Genomic DNA, 21,805 nt, shown 5'->3' on the forward strand with positions numbered 1-21,805 from the left:
GAAAGCGAAAGGCAAGTCCGTATTTTGGGGGAAACGCACACCCACGTACCAATTTTCCCATGATTCTTCACCTCTGCACTCTCTTCTCTTCCATAAATAGCTCCAGCTTTAACAGATCCTCACATTGTGTACAATATCCTGCAATGAACCAAACTTTGTGTTCCAGCCCAACTCAGTAGATGCAAACTATGAATGGAAGTCCAGCAAGAACATAAACACTGATTGACATTCAGGAGTCAATGACATATAAGAGTGTCCAGGAAAATGCAAATCTTTTAAATCTAGCTTAAACCACGTGCGAAGTTGACAGAAATGTACTCTTTGAATTCATGTTTGTTTCATATGGTATTGAAAAACATTTATAACTTTTTCAAGAAAAGGTTTACTTTTTTTTTTAAGTAAAAGTAACAAATGTCATGTGATATAATTATAGACGCAATTATATATTTTTCTTAACAGATGTTATTATAGTTTTTATAAATATTTTGAATCAGTTTTTATTTGTATACTTTCTGTTTTAATTTTGGTTAATGTTATATTAATTTTGTTTTGTGTGATGTCATTTTTAGTTGTTTTTTTTTATGTCTACATAGTTTTTATTAATTTTTATTTAAGTTGTAGTTATTTTAGTACACCAAATTAATCTAATCTAAAATTTGAAATGTTTAAATATCTGATAACTTAAATTATATAAATTAAAATTCATAATAAATATAGATATATAAGTTAAATATATACATTTATATTTTGTCATATTTTAGGTTATATGACATTTTGACCTATTTAAGATATCACTTCTTGTTTTATGGGCTTTTTTTGTCCAATAACTGAATTATTATTTGACATCATTTATAATTTTACGCTCCTCTCAAAAAATGTATATAACCTATGTTTTAATAAAAAGAAACATATGCCAATCATATGAGATGGTATTCAAGTCACTGTATGCAGGAACTGATTTTTTTTATTTTTAAGTATTTGTGAATTCATATAACAAATAAGAATCACATCACTGACCATTAGACCAATCAAAATGTGCCACTGAGACTCATTATCTGTCTTTGTAGTTGGAAGATCAGACTCAAGAAAGAGAAACCACTGCAGATTTGGTAGTGGTGCTCAGATCTCCATTCTGCCTTAGCCACAAATGTTCTCCAATCAGCCTGGCATTAATGTCCAGGGTGCCCCAAGCAGACCGTCCCTGCCATCCGTCTACCGTAGGTCACAATAAACAAAAAGCATCTGCGAATAACCACGTTATCAATCACAAAATTGTGCCTGCAACTATGGTGGTCCACCAACAGATGCTACCAATTACGATTTCAAATTATAAAGACAAAGAAACTTCGGCACAAACAACAATTCAAGAAAAACCAAATCTAACAGACAATTCAGAAGAATAAGCATCAATGGGGCTGGATGAAGGGAACAGAGATCTTGGACATCAAATTGTCCTCATGTGATGAGTCAATAAGGGAATATGTGAGCACCAGATTAACTGCTGCTATAACCTACACTTGCTGAAAAAGTGCTTTTAATGCCAGAGGAATTAGCTTTCCCTGTTATACAAGTTTTTCTGTATATTTAAAACTTAAAACTGTATAGTTCATTAAAGGGGTCATATATAAATAACATTATTTTGTGTATTTGGTGTAATGCGATGTGTTTATGCGGTTTAAGGTAAAAAAAAAAACACATTATTTTCCAAATCCTGAACTTTATTGTTTCTCCTCTATGCCCCGCCTTTCTGAAACACGTAGATTTTTACAAAGCTCATCGTTTTGAAAAGCGAGGTGTGCTCTGGTTGGCCAGCTATCCAGTGTGTTGTGATTGGCCGAATTCCTCAAGCGTGTGACGGAAATGTTACGCCCCTTACCATACTGTGATATCGTGTCCCGGCGTGACGAGATAAAACCAATAAAACCCATTACAAACGAGGCATTTGTTGCATCCAGTGGGGACATAATTATGGATTATAATGACTTATACTGTCTTTTTACGCGTTGCGTATCGCGCCGCGTAAACTTAAAGCCATGTCTGCATTTGTGATCGGAGAAATGACAAACAACAAGCGCTACTCTACACTGCTCAAAACTCGCGTTTGAATCATCAGTGGCAAATTCTTTAAATATGAAAACGTACTTACAGGCTGTGAGTCAGAAGCGCCAGACTGTCCTTGCAAAGTTGGAATTGCCCCACTTTATAGAAACAGACACCGGCATTGTAGGCTACTCTCCCCAGAAACAGTCCTCGTCCTCTGTAAAATGTGCTGCACACATCTGAATATTTGGGTTGAAGTGTTCTGGAACAGTGTTGTAAATACAACTTAACCACTGATTTCTAGTCGTGTCCTCTTTTGGAAGACCAAACAAAGTAGTTTCGCTTTCACAACGAAACACAGCATCTCCACGATATGGTGGCAGCAAAACAACAATACTACATTTGGGCGGCGTTATGCAAATCTTCCCACATAGTGACGTAGGTATGTGGGGGCGTGTTAGAACGAGCCGTTTTAGGTAGGTGTGGCTGACTCTTAACTTTTATAAAGAATATCTCTTTGAATTTGAGACTTTAGTCTTTGCAACTTCACAGATCTTCTTTATGCACCAAGAGCTTGTAACACTCCAAAGAGAAAGGAAAAATTGAAATCGCATCATATGACCCCTTTAAATTATAAAATGTTAATTTACCAACCTGCTTGAATTATCAAAATACACTTTGTACCTCAAAATGTATTGATAACCACAAAAATAATACAGGTGATAAAACAAAGCCAAATAATGAGTTTATCACAAGTGGCCTGTCCATTAAATATGGAAAACAAATATGGATGTTTCAGGGTCATACAAAGAGAAAAGACCATCATGGTAACACACATGACACTAAAATGCAATAAACATGAACTAAATGACATAAAATAGAAAACAAAACACCCTAATGTACTTTGAGAGAGAGAAAACCCTCTCATTCAAACTCAAATGAAAGAACAGAAGAGGAATTGAACAGACAATCTGGATATAAACAGACACAGTATTTTTTTTACAGATTAAAAAAAATACTATTTGAAAATTTAAATATCCTCATTCAGTGAGTCATGTGTCACACGGGGACTTCTGGGAATGTCTTTTTACTGTTTTTCACTGGAAATTATATGGCAATTCATAATTTTTACCTGCAAAAACATAAATGTATCAGTATTTTACAGCATAATTACATGTAATGCAATGTTAAAACAATTTTTCACCATATATGTTCCAATAAGCTACCATTTTTACTGTAGCATTAGTACAGTGTTGTAAAAATTGTTGCTAGAGCATTACTATAAAGCATTGCAGATGTTTGTTAAGTGATAACTTACTAGCTCAAATAAAAATAAAAATAAATCTCTATAAAATAATTGTCCTTAGTCAATTCATACTCCTTTTTCAATGGGTCCCATGCATGTTTTAACACCTGAAAAAAGTTGGATTGCTTTGAAAAGTAAAAGCGCATATCTTTCCATCAAGCCTCACAGTTTTAGGCCTCATTCACATTTGCAGCACAGCATCCTGCTGAACGCACCAAACATTTAGGGTTAATAAAGAATGAGTATCTCAGCTGGGGAGTATAAAAAAAGTGTTACAGGCCTTTTTTCTCACTGAGGGGTGGTAAAGGGAAAGCAAGGGAGCCATGTGTGTGAATACAAGTGTGTGTTTATAAGTGAGTGTGTGTGTGTAGGGTGGGACAGGCAGTGGAAGAACACAGACTGCCTGTTCCAGTGATGAAGTCAGCATAGCGCCAATACATACTTCCTGCGCTAATCAAATACGTCTCCATGACAAACAAACGCACAATGATCAAAACACAACACACGCAGCATTCACATCAAACTATTTGTATTCACAAAGAGCATGAAAACTATTCAACTACTAGAACTGGTCATCAAAAATTCAACAAATATATTGAATACGGGATGCATCCCGTTCCATGATGGTTACAGAGCCCTGCTGCATCCTCAGGAAATGACAGGCTAGTCTGCACATCCTTTTGTGTGAGTTATTATTTGCACTTCCTCCTGTAAGCCCGTCACACACTAAATCACACAGCAGTCTATTAGTGTCAGACTGTTATCAAGAACTAACTCTACTGCACAATGTTGTTGTTACTATATATAACCCAAGAGAAAGCTAAGGGAAAGTCAGAGACTTTAAGGCCGTCCGATACAAAATATAAAGACAAAATACAATCACGCGCACGCATGTCCGATTACTCATTACGGAATACCTGTGGCGTGACTTTTACGTGAACCTTCATGTCAGTAAATGTTCGCACACTATAATCTAACCGTGGCGGTCGGTTTTGATTGAGCATTTCAATATGTTTAACTTGAAACTTCAGAAAGAACCAAGTAAAACAAACTAATCAGTGACCACACACTCATTTTATGACTATACATAAATGGCTCAATATGCTTGTAAAGAAATCCCCCTGATTATAGCTTATATATCACACAGTAATTACTTGCAACTTTTTTACTGCTCTAAAATCATCAGGAATGATTATTAGTGTGTTGCTAAGTAGCACTTCTACTGTACTGCTCTCTTACACATCTATACGTTTTTCTATAAGTTAAACAGTATGATTCTCTTCAAGCAGACCAGTTTATAGATGAGTGTGATATAATAAGGTTTGCATTACATCCGTTCGGGATGCATCCCGTTCCATGATGGTTACAGAGCCCTGCTGCATCCTCAGGAAATGACAGGCTAGTCTGCACATCCTTGTTGTTGTTACTATAACCCAACATGTTACCAACATGTTGTTGTTACTATATATAACCCAAGAGAAAGCTAAGGGAAAGTCAGAGACTTTAAGGCCGTCCGATACAAAATATAAAGACAAAATACAATCACGCGCACGCATGTCCGATTACTCATTACGGAATACCTGTGGCGTGACTTTTACGTGAACCTTCATGTCAGTAAATGTTCGCACACTAAACTCTACTGCACAATGTTGTTGTTACTATATATAACCCAAGAGAAAGCTAAGGGAAAGTCAGAGACTTTAAGGCCGTCCGATACAAAATATAAAGACAAAATACAATCACGCGCACGCATGTCCGATTACTCATTACGGAATACCTGTGGCGTGACTTTTACGTGAACCTTCATGTCAGTAAATGTTCGCACACTATAATCTAACCGTGGCGGTCGGTTTTGATTGAGCATTTCAATATGTTTAACTTGAAACTTCAGAAAGAACCAAGTAAAACAAACTAATCAGTGACCACACACTCATTTTATGTCTATACATAAATGGCTCAATATGCTTGTAAAGAAATCCCCCTGATTATAGCTTATATATCACACAGTAATTACTTGCAACTTTTTTACTGCTCTAAAATCATCAGGAATGATTATTAGTGTGTTGCTAAGTAGCACTTCTACTGTACTGCTCTCTTACACATCTATAAGTTTTTCTATAAGTTAAACAGTATGATTCTCTTCAAGCAGACCAGTTTATAGATGAGTGTGATATAATAAGGTTTGCATTACATCCGTTTTGTGTATTCAGGTGGATATGCTAAGCTGAAAAAATCCATGCGAGGTCCGATATGAAGTGACAGCTCATAGAAAGTGCATGAGAGAGAAAAAGAGAGAGAAGTAATTATAATGTAGGTGGCAAATCATATCAACTATTTACTATGCTTTGCAGCATTATATCCTTTGATTAGAATCTTCTTTTGCATTGCATTTTGCGTCGTCTTTCTTCTATGGTCACAATAATGACAGCATGCACACTGATATTTATGCGCCTACTTCAAAACATACAATAATACTACTAACATACCTGTAGTGCATATTCAAAATGCATGATATTGCCATGGCAATAAACCATTGTAATACGTTTTCAATTGCAATAACACTTGCTTGGTATTAGCTACACTTTTTTTTTTATTTAACACATTCATCACGACCAGTGTTTGGGGTAATATATTACAAGTAACGCGAGTTACGTAATCAGATTACTTTTTTCAAGTAACTAGTAAAGTAACGGATTACTTTTTAATTTACAAGAGAATATCTGAGTTCAATTTATTGGTTGACAGCTCTCCTGTCCCCATGTTGAGAGAAATCCGAAAAGGCTTTAATATTTGCCAAAAATAGAACTTTTTTATTTTATAAACAAACAAGCAAGCCCTGTCCAGATTTAAAAAGTAACGCAAAAGTAACCTAACGCATTACTTTCCATAAAACGTAAATAAGTAACGTATTTAGTAACGCAATATTGTAATGCATTACTTTTAAAAGTAACTTTCCCCAACACTGATCCCGACTCATGTTAAAAATGTGTTAAAATAACAAATGAATTTAAAAAATGTCGTTTAATTTGAATAACTGTGTATATTTAAATTGTATTTTACAGTGTTGTATCCATTCATTTGTATTTTTTATTACATTTTTCTTAGTTTCTACTCATGTTAAAAATGTGTTAAAATAACAAATTAATTTAAAAAATGTCGCTTAATTTGAATAACTGTGTATATTTAAATTGTATTTTACAGTGTTGTATCCATTCATTTGTATTTTTTATTACATTTTTCTTAGTTTCTAGAATATATATAGATTCCCCAGAATATAATATGTATATGTATTTTTGTTTAGTTTAGTTTTTTTTTGGCCACTGCCATGTTGAAAGAATGTGAGAGCATTCCTTTACATTACTGAAGTTTATTAGAAACAATATTGACTTAAAAAAATGATTAGTGCAGGTTTAATGGATTCTCTTAATCGTTCCACCCCAAAATGCTGTCTGGGTAGTAAGCTCACTATGTTTTGAGACACAGCCGATGTCTCTAGCGAGGCGTTTAATGCATGATGAAGCAGTAACTATAAGTTCCCAGCTCGTGAAGTCATATGATGACTCTTTCTTTCTGCTCCAGTTTTCAGCGCAGTTTCAGCCCTGGCGCAGAGTGGGGGCGGAGGGGGGGGGGGGACCAAGGGACGCATTTCCTTAGACTTTCATCGACGACACAACGCAGTAAACATACGCAGGTTCTTAATGAGTTCTTGCCAGACTTAATTAGCAGAGTGATAAAACTTCTAAGAGTGTATGAGGTTTTCATTTGTGGTTATGTAAGGCGTGTAATCAGAAAGAGAACGAGACTTCGCTCATGCTGCTGTTATGCATCTGACATATTTCATGCCATGAGAGTGAACATGGAAAGCGTGGACACTGAGACAGCAGCACCAATGCCAGCGATCTTCCATTTAAAAGCACACTAATACATCTTACACAAGGGTATTTATTTACCATATGGGGCAACAGTGTGTTGTAAAGCTCGGATAAAACTACTGCATCATATTTACAGTTAAAAACAGAAACAAGTCACTTTTTTTTCAACAAGCACTCACCTCGAAGATGCTCTAACACATAACAGAGGAAAACTACATATCAGATCAGTGTTGCTCCTAACATATTATTTGCATAACATACATACAATAGCATTTAATATAAATAATTTCAATACATTAACACTAAAGAGATCAAATCACATCTCATTTCAACCATGTTATGCCCATTTCTTTACATTCAGGACCTCTAGACATGTAATCTTAGTTAGATCCATACTGAATGAAAATACTTTACCTTGCTCATGTTTTTGGAGAATATTCCAGCTAAAAAAGATTCCTTAAAGATTTCATGGGCTACATTCCCAATGAGTCAATGGAGTAGCACTCGACTACTGATGGAGTTGTTTTCTTTACTCTCACTAAACTCATAGGCTGGCAGTGGGAGGAGCTACAGCGGGAAAAGAACACTGTGGAATGTTGCTACTGGAAGCTAACAGAGGAAAACTACATATCAGATCAGTGTTGCTCCTAACATATTATTTGCATAACATACATACAATAGCATTTAATAGAAATAATTTCAATACATTAACACTAAAGAGATCAAATCACATCTCATTTCAACCATGTTATGCCCATTTCTTTACATTCAGGACCTCTAGACATGTAATCTTAGTTAGATCCATACTGAATGAAAATACTTTACCTTGCTCATGTTTTTGGAGAATATTCCAGCTAAAAAAGATTCCTTAAAGATTTCATGGGCTACATTCCCAATGAGTCAATGGAGTAGCACTCGACTACTGATGGAGTTGTTTTCTTTACTCTCACTAAACTCATAGGCTGGCAGTGGGAGGAGCTACAGCGGGGAAAGAACACTGTGGAATGTTGCTACTGGAAGCGAACTTTTCTGATTGGCGGCATCCTGACGAATCGAGAGCTGATTGGATGGAATGCAAATTAGAAGCGGCTGCCTTTATGAATGTAGCGCTGTTCTACAACATATCTTTCTCAGCATCACTTTCAAAACCATACGCGTTTAAATATATAGCTCATTTTGCTTAGAATATTTAAACTTTTAATTAAGAATGAATTCTATAATCTACATTTTATTATGATGTGCTCTCTTATTCAACAGGAAACTGTGGTTATTAAACGACTATGCAAAACAAGTTTAGTTAACTATGGAATTAAGTTATACATTACCTTGTTTCTGATATGCATTAGACAGATTTTATTTATTTTTAATGTTCCATATATTATTACTACTAATAATAATTAGCCAGAAATTAGTCTGAAAATCAGTGTAATGCATATTTATCCGCCAAAATAGTGGTACTTTGAAAGAACTATTGAAAGCACAATAGCGACACCAACTGGTCATATGTGGAGTTACATCTGCAGGCGAGTTCACAAGAGTTTTCTACAGTAGAGATGAAGCATGTAAAGCTCACTAAGTATTATTTAAACCTAAATGTCGCTTTAGATACATGAAAAGATACAAGTTCCAAACACAATAAAAACAAATGATAAAGCACCTTCAGCTAGGCCTCATGTCAAACATCCCAGACTTAATGTTGAAACAGAGAAATTTGTTCCTCATTGGGTTTTGTTTTCGCCAATTAAGAAACATTTTCAAACACTACATGATTAAAACGAATGGCCACAAATGTAAGTGATGGATGCAGTCCATCTGTCCACGAGCAGAATAAACAGAAATGTGCTCTGTGGAATCGCACAGCCAAGTAAATGTGGCTTCAAGCAATGAAGCCCCATACAAACACCATGTGATATGTGCCAGTGATTGATGCATTCATGAAAGAAGTTCCGTATAAACACAGAAAACATTACGACTGATATATTAAACATCCAAACGAATATAAATCAGCAAATAGCAATGTATTGAATGTTTATGTGAACTACTTAATGAATGTTTGTGAAATGTCTGAATTGGAAACAGGAAATAAAATGTGGAATATATATATATATATACAATAAAGTAGTTCAATATGCAGGATTTATTTATTTTTAACTAGACCTGGATCATTTCTGACCCTATAATGCACAGACAATCATTTTTTTATCATTATTTTGTTGATTATACTGAGATGTACTGAGCTGATGTGGAAATTCCAGTAAATTATATATCTTTACATTATTTAATTAACATACAGAAGACAAAACCAGTTGACTTATAGAAGAATTATTATGTGATTATAAATGTTTTGACTTTTTACTACTTCTAGATATACTGCCATATCACAAAACATAAAACAAGAATGTAAGAGGTGTTTGAAGCTAATCAATGTAGAGATAAAATGGAAGAAAACAAAGTATACGGAAGGGCAAGGAGAAGAAAGAGAAAAGGACAGAAAGCTTGAGTATCAGATGCGGGGAAATTATACAATCCAATTAAGGAGAGTGAGAGAGAGTAAGGCTTGTTGAGAAAGGGTAAAGAGAGACGTGTGTAGGACACACAGGCCATGAGAGAGTGTGTGCAGACAGGATGTGGAAGGCACATGAGGGGCCCTCCAGCAGGCAGACTGTGAACATTAGAGAAACATGTCCCGTTCCCACTCACCAAGCCATGTGCATACAAATTTATACTGTTTACAGAACCAGAGGAGAGAGAGTTCTATTAAAAATAGAACAGCATTTTTCTGCATTTCCTATGTACATGCTCTCTCTTTTCCATCTCACCCTGTTTTCATATTTAAGGTTTGGGATTTAAACAAACCCACAGCACATTACATTTTGGCAAGTAACTCATCCCATATGTTGGTGCTATGAACACGGGAGATGCCTCAAATCATGTGGCTTGTGGAGGAGAGGTGTTATTACTTTAATCAGACGTATTTTCACATGACAGATGATAAATAGGGGATATATGTATATACAGTGGGTACGGAAAGTATTCAGACCCCCTTACATTTTTCACTCTTTGTTATATTGCAGCCATTTGCTAAAATCATTTAAGTTAATTTTTTTTCCTCATTAATGTACACACAGCTATTATATATTATAAGTATATTATTTTTAAATGGTTTGAATGATTTAACAATTAAAAAATTCAAAATGTATTAAAGTAGTAATAAATAATTTTAATAAAATACATTTGAAAAATTACAACTCATATTAAATTCAAGACATTGTAACTGGCACTTCCTTACAAAAAAAAGCTGAAAACTTTCACTTAAAATCAACTGGTTTTATAAAAAATGCCTGTAATAGAAGAAACTTCCAATATTTACTCTGATTTGTATGTGTTTTTTAATGAAACGCTGAATCATTAGAGCTTAAGTGAAAATGACGCAGCAGGGGAAATTCAGTTTTCAGGGGATATTTACCTTGATTTTTCTCATATTTATTCTCAAGCTCTTCATTGGCACTTTTTTCTCCTTATTAAAGAAGTAACTAACTTTAACTGATGTTATGGTGTTATAACGAAAATGTCAACAAGATATTAATTGATTTTAAATATTTAAAACAAATTATACGATCATACAAATTATTTTTGCAGTCATTTCACTCTGCTTTAATAATCCGTTTTAATGTCAAAATGCCATTTTATATGATTTAAAATGTTCCGAGTTGAAATACTTGTCAAGGGTAAAACAATAAAATCTATACAACTGATCTATTCAGTTGATCAAAGGTGACAGTAAAGACATTTATTATATATTTTTTAAAAATCAGTTTTTAAATAAATGCTGTTCTTTTATTCACATTTTTTTAATCAAGAAAAAAGTCTGTTTCCACAGAATATTAAGCAGCACATCTGTTTTCAACACTGATTGTAAGAAGAAGAGTTTTTTGAACACAAAATCAGCACATTACAATGATTTCTGAAGGATCATGTGACACTGAAAACTAGAGTAGTGAAGCTTAAAATTCAGCTTTGCATCACAGGAATAAATTATATTTTAAAATATATTAAAATAGAAAACTGTTATTTTAAATTGAAATATTATTTCACAGTGTACTGTATTTTATTTAAATCAAATAAACAAAGCCTTAATAATCATAAAAGACTTTTCAAAAATCGTAGAGACCCCAAACCTTTGTAGACAGAAAGAAAGGAAGAAGAGTGAAAAAAGGTGGAACTGGAAGAGAGTTTGCCGTGGAGAAATGAACACAGCAGTGTGGGGTGAAATGGAGCAGGATCATTACTCACAGAGCTGGAACCGTGTGTCAATGGAGCCATGTTTCTGCCACACAGAGGAGACCTGTGTTACCGCAGCACCTAAAATCACTCAGGAAGTCCCGGATATTTAGAAACACCTGTGGCCAAGTCAACACATACACTTTTACATCTTAGGCCCTTTTCAAATGAATGTGCTTTGGAAACACATATTTGCTGTGTGCTGATGTAATGTTGACCAACAGTTTTGGATGGAATGTTTGAGGGACGACACAAACATTATTTGAAAAAGAGAAGGATGCTGAGAGAGAGAGATGAGAACATGCAGAAAGAGGAAATGGAGGGAGGGGTGAGCGCAGGAATGATTGGGCACTAAAGAGCCAAGCGCTGATTAAATACAGCTGTGGAGGGAGGGAGGGAAATAGATGATGGAGATAGAGAAAGAGAGAGAGACTGAGGCAGGATGGTGAGGAGGAGATGGACTGAATGTCGGGGGGTAGAGGGATTCAAAGAAAGGGCGAGCTAGAGACGAGAAAAAGACGGAGAGAGACGAAATCTGAAGACACAGGAATGGGTCCACTTTTGTTTATTTAGAAAATAAACTTGCTAAAACACTTAATTGTTTAATAACATGAGCATAAATGCTGTCATTTGTGTTATTTTTATGAAAGCTATGATCATTTTCAGTTTTTCACCAGTGTAATTTCTATCACATCTCAAATCATGTCTTGTGATTAATAGACTTGTGTAATGGAAATTAAATTTTTAACATCTTTCAAATAAAATACAGACTCCTGTGTCTTGCTAACAGCTAGCACTTCTTGTCAAAATACATTTAAATTAAATAAGATTTAATAGTAATTAAATCACATTTACACATGAAATAATATATACACTTTTTTTATTTGACAAACAACTTGACTGGCAATGACACACAATAAAATATTTATCCCGATTTTCTTTTTATTTAATTATTTAAAAAAAAAAAAAAATTTTTTAACTCAAGTTCTTCACTGGCAATTTTGTCTCTTTAATAAATTAGATTATTAACTTTTGATAAAATACTAATTGTCAAAATTGTTACGATGGAAATAGAACAGAGGGAATAAATAACAAAAAAATCAGAATATAAGTATTAGATTAGTTCACTCTGTTTTCATTATTTAAAAAATGGTGTTAAAATATTATATTTTAGAATGGATTTTAATATTTCATATGAGCATTTTTACATATTTTACAATATTAATATTTAAAAAAAAAAAAAAAATATATATATATATATGTGTGTGTGTGTGTGTGTTAAGGAATCTGGGTTTGAGACAAATATAAAACAAAATGTATGCATAAAGGCATTTTAAAACTATTAAAAAATTAATTATTAGATTTTTTAACCATGAAAAATGCTGGAATTTTAATACAAAAAAGACTTAAGAAACGCACAATATTTAAACTGATTTTTATGTGTTTTATGAAACGCTGAATCATGTCCCTCTTCTCATTCTCTGCCCATTTCCCAACTTGCTTCCAAATATTTTCAGTACTGCACAAACTCTGCAGTGGGCAGATGTCAGGGCGGTATTCCGAATGGTGAAGGAAAGCAAACAGAGTGCAAAGAGATTTCAGAGAAAATTTGTTTTTATGACCCCAGCACACTGGAGCTTTGATGAAGTGGCACTAAAAGGACAGGGATGGTTTTCCTTTTCCTTTCAAGCGTTTCCAGCTCACATTCCTCATTGCACACACGATTTTTCTCATATTCCCTCACTACACACACATCCTCATGCTGTCAGAGTAACACCCTGATGTCTGACCATGTCCTCTTGAGAATATGCAGAGAGTTACATGCTGTAGATATGTGTACGCATCCAAGATTTACAGAGCTTGATTTCATATGAGAATGAGGGAATGTGATCAGTGCTTCCAGAATTCAGTGCTATCCAATGTGAGCAAAACTTGTTATGCGGTTACTAGGGTGTTCTGGGTGGTTTCAACTGCCTAAATTGTAATCCAGATTGCTCAGAAATGTAAAAGTTTTGGTATATTTGTGTTGATGTTTTAATATTTATGTGCATGTTGGGATCGGTGGAAGAAATAAAAACATGTTTATGTCCCTGTATGTGTTAGCAGCATGCATGAGTGTGTGTTCCTGGGAAAAACAGAGCCTATTTATACATTGACCAGGCATTTTCCTGTGCGGTGTTTATAGTGGATGCCTGTGGATTATGGCTGCAGTAAACTAGCACTTGTTAAAGTTTCTGTCATTCCATGGATATTCTAGGAATATACTGTAAGTCCCAATGAGCGAAGATAAACAAATAGCGTAGTTTGTGAACAGCTGTGTTTTTAGATTGCAGAGAAGAATGGAAACTCAAATGCACCATAATGCACAGCAGTTTGCTGGACATAGATTAGAAGTAGCGATGGACTGAAATAATGCTCTTAATAGAAATTCATCACTAACAAATATTTGGTTAGTCAAGGGTTTGGAAAATTTTGCTCAAAGGAGCTTGTCACAACTTTAGAACAACAAACAAAAAACTTTTTGAAAACAAAACAAAAAGACAAAATAAAACAACTAAAATGAAACAAAACAAAATAGGACAAAATAAAATGAAACAAAAACAAAATTAAAATAACTATAAATAAAACACGACAATAAATAAAACAAACAAAAAACAAGAAAAAGCAATAGACAAAATAAAAAAAAAATCAAAGAAAAAAGAAAATAAAACAATATTAAGAATAATAAAACAAAACAAGATGAAAAACAAACAAAACAAAGCCAAATAATAAAATAAAATAAACACTGGAACAGACACTGGCTTTAGGGGCAAGTCCTAGATATACACAAGTTCATATTCACCAAACCCAAGTTCTGTTCCAGGTCAAAGTGACCATCTAGAAGTATAGCTCTTTTTTTAGAGACAAAGAAGAAGGACACAGAATGTAAGAAAGCCTGCAGACCTCACAGACTTATAAGACAGAGACTGGAATGAAGCCTCGGTTTTTGTCACACTAAGACAATAGCAGCTCAGTGAGGACAATATTCTGACAGGCTAAAGCCTCTCTTTGTTAAATTACAAAAAAACAATAAATAGCCAAGAGCAATGAATAATGCAATCTGTAATGAAAGGACACAATGATTGATTTGGTGTGATGAGTAAGTAATGCATCGGTGCTGCTTAGTGGTTAAGGATGGGAAGGGTCACGGGTTCAGATCCTGCAAGGGTTGATCTATGAAGCCCTTGACTAAGACACCAAAACTTTGGTTGCTCCACTGGGGCTTAGAAAGCGTCAAGCTAAATGTCAGATTGCTTAGTTAGATAGCATCATAAAAGAGTTATATGCTTGCATAACACAGTGTTTCATTATAGTCTCATCAGCAGACCAAAATCCTCCTCTACGTGACATGATCATACACTGATTTAGGAGTATTACCATTAAACTCTGCAACCACAGCAAAAGAAAAGAAACCAGCCTGGTATTAAAATGAAAAATGTCTGTAAAAACAAACATTATGGTTACAATAGTAGGAGGAAGCATTCAAAATAAACCACAGCCTTATGCAAGTTTGCTATTAAAATATCAGCAGGACAGTGGATGGACTCTTTTACAGTCTCAAAGTGACAAGACTAAAATGTGTGTGTGTTTGGCCACAGATGACGGACCTGCGGCGAAATATTAAAGTGGCATGGCTGAATAACTGCTGAGGGAGACATATAATGATTTCCAGGCCTACTTCACAGGATCAGCTACAACTTTGTGACATCATACAGAGGGCTCAAAGTTCCCACGCTGCACTACACGTGAACGAGCCTCGGGGACCAGACCATTATAGACTTTCACTCTCAGGCATGTAAACACACAATCAAGCCCTCCTCAAGTTTTCCAGGCCTTCTTTGTTAGTGTCAACAATCAGGGAGACATTGTTACTCATCCTCACACAAAGATCTGAACAAACCCCTAATCCTTAGCATTCAACTTTAGCGTGTAACTCATCCCACACACTGTTTGTGTTATGGATATGAATGATACATCAAATCATGCTGCTTTTTGAGGAAAGGTGTGATATTTCTTTTCTAAGTGACCAGACTTTATTTTAAGGTCTAGTTCTCACTATTAACTATGACTTTTATCGCAATAAACTGCTAATTTGCTGCTTATTAATAAGGTAGATGTTAAGTTTAGGTATGGGGTAAGATAAAGGGATGGTCATGCAGAATTAGGCATTAATATGTGCTTTGTAAATACTAATAAACAGCCAATATGCTAATATTGCATGTTACAATATGCATGCTAGTTAATAGTTCTTAAAATAAAGTGTAACCGATTTTCACATTGTGTGTAATAAAATGGGTGAAAAACATCCCATAGACTTATTATAAACTAAAGGAGGGATCTAAGTCATATCCAGCATAGAAAAATTCAAAGACATGTAGAGGTGGGCTATTTTGCCATGGGGTCACATAGAATACCTTAACAACCATGCAGAACTCTGTAGTAACCACCAAGAATACACTAGCAACCACTAGAATAACCTAGTAAAAGCCCAGAACACTCTAGCAAGTATGCAGAAAGCTTCAACCATTAGTGTACAAGAGGAACTATATAAAGTACCCTAGCAATAAAAAAAAAAGATTAATAAAAACAATCAGTCAGCTGAAGACTCACCAGTCTTCGGAGAACCGGCCCAACAGACATATCACAAAATTTGCAAAAAATATTTATCTAAAATTAGAAATAAATATTAGGGAACAGACACTGGCTTTCAAAGATCTACGATTCAAAATAGCATAGCAACCACACAGAATACATTAACAACCACCCAGAACACCTTATTACCCATTAAGAATACCTTAGCAACCATGCAAAATATCCTAGCGACCCCCCCCCCCCCCAAGAATACCTTAGCAAGTTCCAAAATGTGTCCAGATCTATTTTCAATAACATGATAAACACATGAAAAAGCAAACCAAGCATAAAACAGTTCTAGACCCTCCATATGTCGCAAGCATGTAAATGCACAACATATATGTAGGCTAATTGCAAATGCATCCTATCTGATGCTGTCCTGCACAACAAGAGAGTAACTTCACTCATAACAACAACTTGCGTAACTTCTAACTGACCCCAGCTCCTCACATGGGTTTCACCACAAACAGAGTCTTGATCTTCCGACATTGAGGCACACAAGTAAACATGTTCTCTGAACTTTTCATCTGTAAGCGAATTCTGGAAGTACCCACCTTGGTCAGCCTCATGTTTCCCCTGGACTTTGCTATCTCCCTCCTTAAAGACCCTCTCACGGGTACTGGATCTGGCTCGTCCCCACAGCTATCCGCACACAGGGCACACCCCATATAGAGATCTGGACCCTGCTGGTCCGTCTCTCCACTCTCACTCTCTCTGGATGAGCTTACCCGAGCACACAAGAGCAGCTGTTTTTGTCCGCTCACTCGAGGCCCTTCCCCTTTTCCTGGCTCCCATTCAAACACACACACATGTTCGCCAGTTCACACTCATCTGTCTCTCGTGAGCACACATACGTAAACAAAGGTGAGAATATGCCCATTAAATCAAAAGTCTATTAGGACTCTGAAAGCAGCATGCGTACGGTCAGCCAAACGTACACAACTTACAAGCCAGCATCCAGAGGATATCAGCCCCCACCCCCTACTTTTACCAGAAACACACACACCATTGTGCTCAAGTTCTCTGTCTTTCAGATTGTAAACAGACATATGCTGACTTCTTTTTTTCTTTTTTTTACCTTCTTAACTGATATTATGCTATGCATTTTTCCTTAATTGCTCATTTTTAGTGTTAGGAGAACATCAAATGATGCCTCGAATCATGCAGGTTGTGGTAAAAAGGTGTGCTAGTACTTTTCTAAAGAACAAGATTTAGGATTTTTATCAGGTGGACAATAAAATGGGAAAAAAGTCCCATAGATGTATATTAAATCCATATATAGATAGCATAATATTACAGAGACTGGAACACCCTAGCAACACCATAGCAATCAGCCAAAATACCCTAGCAATCACCTAACAACTTGCAACCACCCTATCATCCACCCATGACACCCAAGTGATCACTTAGCAACACCCCATACAATCCATCCAAAACACCCAGGTAATCACTTAGCAATACCCTATCATCCACCCAGAACACCCAAATGATCACTTAGCAACACCCTAGTAACCTCCCAAACCACTCTAGCTATCAGCTAATAAGACCCAATTAACTACATATCAGAGTGCTAAAAAAACACTTAAAACAGCTTCTGCTGAATCTGAAAATGTTTTCTCCACCAGTTTGCACCACATCATTTAAACATGATTTGTTGATCAAATCAGAACCAAAGTATGGCTTTGAAATGAAGATAAATAAATAATCTCCAGGGGCCACAATGAGGAACATGCAGCTCTTACAGATCTTCCTCAAAGGGGTTTCTCATGCTAAAATCATGCTAAGTATCTCTGGATTCCACTCATCCATTTACTCATTTTTCCTCGCATATTTTCCCAGCATTCTCGTGGAGCAGGCCAGCTGAAACCACGACTATTCACCAGGAAATGAAATGCCGTATCAGACCACAGCAACCATTGCTGGGAAGCGAGGGAAGCCGCAGCTCTGCAGGGCTTCAGGCTGAGCTGGTATGCGAGTTGGCAGCGTTGATGTGTAGCTGCTGGGCTTAGGCTGTGTAACTGAGAACCTGTGTGAACAGAATCAGCCCTTCGGAGCCGATTTTCCCTGACAAGGCCTCCCAGAGTCAAACTCTCTATCTCTGCCTCTCTAAGACAATTTTTAGCTGCGTGTTTTCAGTTTTCCAGAGGACCTTTTTTCGTTTCTTGAAGGATGACAAGAGATGTAGATGGAGAGGAGAGGAGGGGGGTGGGGTGACATGGTGGCCTGTGGGACTATTAAATTGCACCCCTTTTAAGGCAAATTCCACTCGTGCCTCCTCGGCCCCTCTTGTTTCCGTCCCTCCTCTTTTCCTGTTTTCTCTCTTTCTCCGAATGCACACATAGACCAACTCTCTGAACACCAATGTCCCTTTAACTACTTTATCAGGTAAAACCATGTTGTTGTGACTTTACAGGTCCCCATGAGACCTGCTTGGAAACATCATCTATTGAAAAGTCTGGAAAATAACATTAACAGATCAGTCATGTAGCATGTTTACATGCAGCCTTGAAATCTGTTAGGACTTGATCCAAATTCAATTTTAACCTGACTGAAAGAGGTAATCCTAAAGAAATACATTTAAAATTCTGTTTTTTTACCACGTCGTTCCAAACCTTTATGACTTTAATTGAAAAATTGAATCAATGTTGCAATATGTGCCTGCTCATACAAACAATTGCAACAGATTAAAATTGCACATTTCACCTTTAAATTCGCACAGTCTCATTTCATCAAGATAAGCTCAGACAAAACTATGGCTACGCAAGCACTTTTTACATAAAACTAAGTGCAAGGAAAACTAACGGATATATTTAAAAAAGCAAAGCCAGGCATTTTTAAGAGTAATACGTCACCTTACGCAAATAGAGAACTGAATGATCTATGGACTGATCCTAATGAAATGTGTTTGTCTGATACACAGATTCTGGCACCTCATGAAGTCGATGAGCCTAGCATACAGACCTCAGTGAGACGCATCTTTCAACACCTGAAGTGATCGCAGCAGGAAAATGCTCCAAAATGCTATCATCTAAAAAACAGCCAGCTGCCAACAGCTGCCGAGCACTTTTTGGCAGGGAACATCCTCCTGGCAGAGGCCTCGGCAGACATAATTCTCACTATCTGCTAATGGTGCGGGGAGGCTTTTCAAGCAGGGAAACAGAGGACAGAGAGACAACACACAGACCAGATTAATTATGAACTGAGTGGAAAAGAAAGGATTTACATAGGAGTCTACAGATGTCTGTCTGGACTTTCAAACCTTTTTTTATTATTCAGATTGCTGCTGCTGCTGCTGCTGCAAAAAGGAAAGCAGGAAGGAAGAAATATAAGGAGTCGTATAAGAAAAGCTGAAGAGACTGCTTAAAATAGAACAAGAAAACAAAGACTGCAAGGAAAGATAAATAGACAGACAGGGGAAGATGAGATTCTTAAGTGAACACTTAAGACAGCAAATTTAAACAAATGGTCTAAAGCAAAGATACTACAAGCAATTGCAGACAAAAACAAATGAACTGAAACGGTTAAACAAAACAACAAACAGCAAAGCCCACAGTCCTGCTGTTAAAGAGCTTACAACATGCAATCTATGTAATAAATATTGGTACATATCCCAAGAAAGTACAACTGGTCCTTGCCTGTGCAAAACTCCCTATGATACCTGAAGTCTTGAAAATAGTTTTGCAATGCATTTTTATGTAGTTGCCAAGATGTTTTAGGTGATTCTAGGTGTTCTAGGGCAGTGGTTCTCAACCACATTCCTGGAGCCCCCCAAAACTGCACATTTTGCATGTCTGCTTTGCCTGACATACCAGGTCTTGGAGTCTCATGAGCTAAATCAGGAGTGTTTGATTAAGGAGACATGCAACATGTGCAGTGCTGGGGGGCTCCAGGAACGTTGTTGAGAACCACTGTTATTGTGCAAGGACGTTCAATCCTGCTCATGGAGGGTCAGTGTTCTGCAGAGTTTAGCTCCAACCCTCAGTCACATCAAACACACCTAATCCAACTAATCAATGTCTTCAAGATTTCTAGAAAAACAGGTGTGTTGGAGCAAAACTCTTGCCCTCCAGGAGGAGGAGTCTACTACTTCTTCAACCCTGCTCCTGGGAACCCACTGTCCTGCAGAGTTTAGCTCCAACCCCAATAAAACCCACCTGAAGCAGCTGATAAACGTCTTCATAATCACTAGAAAAATCACAGGCTAGGTGTGTTGAAACAGGTTGGAAATAAAATTTACAGGACAGTGGGTCCCCAGGAGCAGGGTTGAAGACCTATGACTTAGAGTTAGGGTTTTTAACTAACCATACAATCAATAGTAATAGTGAAGCTTACCGTAGCACAAATATAAAAAAGAATATCAGTACAAAATATTGATGCACTATTTTTTTTATATTAAATATAAATATTTAATGTTTCACATTTAGGCTTTTACCTGTCAGAAGGAAAGGAGGTGGAGGGGAGTCACCATCCCAAGACTCTTTTGAGATGCCCAATTTGTTGTAATTCTTTTTAGACTGTTTATGGCAGCTGCTTTAATTTTCTCAGTTTATAGCAATTCCTAAGACATTTGTGGTCATGACTATTGAACTTTGTGGTGCACCTGCATCTGGCCAACAGGCTTACAGTGCTGCACTGGGAGGAAAACACCATTTTTGTGGAAGTCTCAATTAAAAAAAAAAACTGACTAAAATATGTTAACTCCTGGAGGAACATTATCTTGCAGGGTTTCTCCAACCCTAATTAAATACAACTGAACCTACTAATCAAGGTCTTTAGGATATAATTGAAATTTCCAATGCAAGTGTGCTGGGGCAAGCTGGAGATAAGCGCTGCAGGACATTAACCTATCCAGTAGAAGGACGAGACACCCCTGGAATAACCAGTCTTGCCAGCTCAAAAGTGTAGAAACCGGTTGTCTCACTAAGCCAGGGGTGTCCAAACTCAGTCCTGGAGGGCTACAAAATATGTTAACTCCTGGAGGAACATTATCTTGCAGGGTTTCTCCAACCCTAATTAAATACAACTGAACCTACTAATCAAGGTCTTTAGGATATAATTGAAATTTCCAATGCAAGTGTGCTGGGGCAAGCTGGAGATAAGCGCTGCAGGACATTAACCTATCAAGTAGAAGGACGAGACACCCCTGGAATAACCAGTCTTGCCAGCTCAAAAGTGTAGAAACCGGTTGTCTCACTAAGGCAGGGGTGTCCAAACTCAGTCCTGGAGGGCTACTGTCCTGCAGAGTTCAGCTCCAACCCCAATTAAACACACCTGCACCAGCTAATTAAGGTCTTACAAGGCATAATAGAAACTTCCAGGCAGGTGTTTTGAGGCAAGTTGGAGCTAAACTCTGCAGGACAGTGGCCCTCCAGGACTGAGTTTGGACACCCCTGCACTAAGCCAAAGGTGTCCAAACCTGCTCTAGGAGGGCCACTGTCCTGCAGTTTAAAGGATTAGTTCACTTCCAGAATACAAATTTCCTGATAATTGAGTCACCCCCATATAATCCAAGATGTTCATGTCTTTCTTTCTTTAGTAGAAAAGAAATTAAGGTTTTTAAGGAAAACATTCCAGGATTTTTCTCCATATAGTGGACTTCAATGGGAGCCAACAGTTGAAGGTCCAAATTGCAGTT

The 21,805-nt window shown here is 36.6% G+C and overlaps 1 protein-coding gene across 7 annotated transcripts in view; it reads right to left on the minus strand.

Annotated features, from left to right (window-relative positions):
* The window catches only part of LOC107551538 (tensin-2), a 55,934-nt gene extending 39,057 nt beyond the window's left edge, over positions 1–16,877 (minus strand). For 3 of the 7 annotated variants that reach the window (XM_016233163.1, XM_016233164.1, XM_016233161.1), the window contains exon 1: positions 16,725–16,877. In XM_016233163.1, the coding sequence (XP_016088649.1) occupies positions 16,725–16,838 (114 nt within the window). In that variant the 5' untranslated portion in view covers positions 16,839–16,877. Of the gene's footprint in view, positions 1–7,632; positions 7,758–8,043; positions 8,168–16,724 lie in introns of those variants that run through there. The other 4 variants (XM_016233167.1, XM_016233165.1, XM_016233168.1 and 1 more) reach the window with 3 other exon arrangements.
* Positions 16,878–21,805: the final 4,928 nt, after the last annotated feature.

This window comes from Sinocyclocheilus grahami, unplaced genomic scaffold (assembly GCF_001515645.1).
Source record: "Sinocyclocheilus grahami isolate Dianchi unplaced genomic scaffold, SAMN03320097.WGS_v1.1 scaffold426.1, whole genome shotgun sequence".
Taxonomy (NCBI): domain Eukaryota; kingdom Metazoa; phylum Chordata; class Actinopteri; order Cypriniformes; family Cyprinidae; genus Sinocyclocheilus; species Sinocyclocheilus grahami.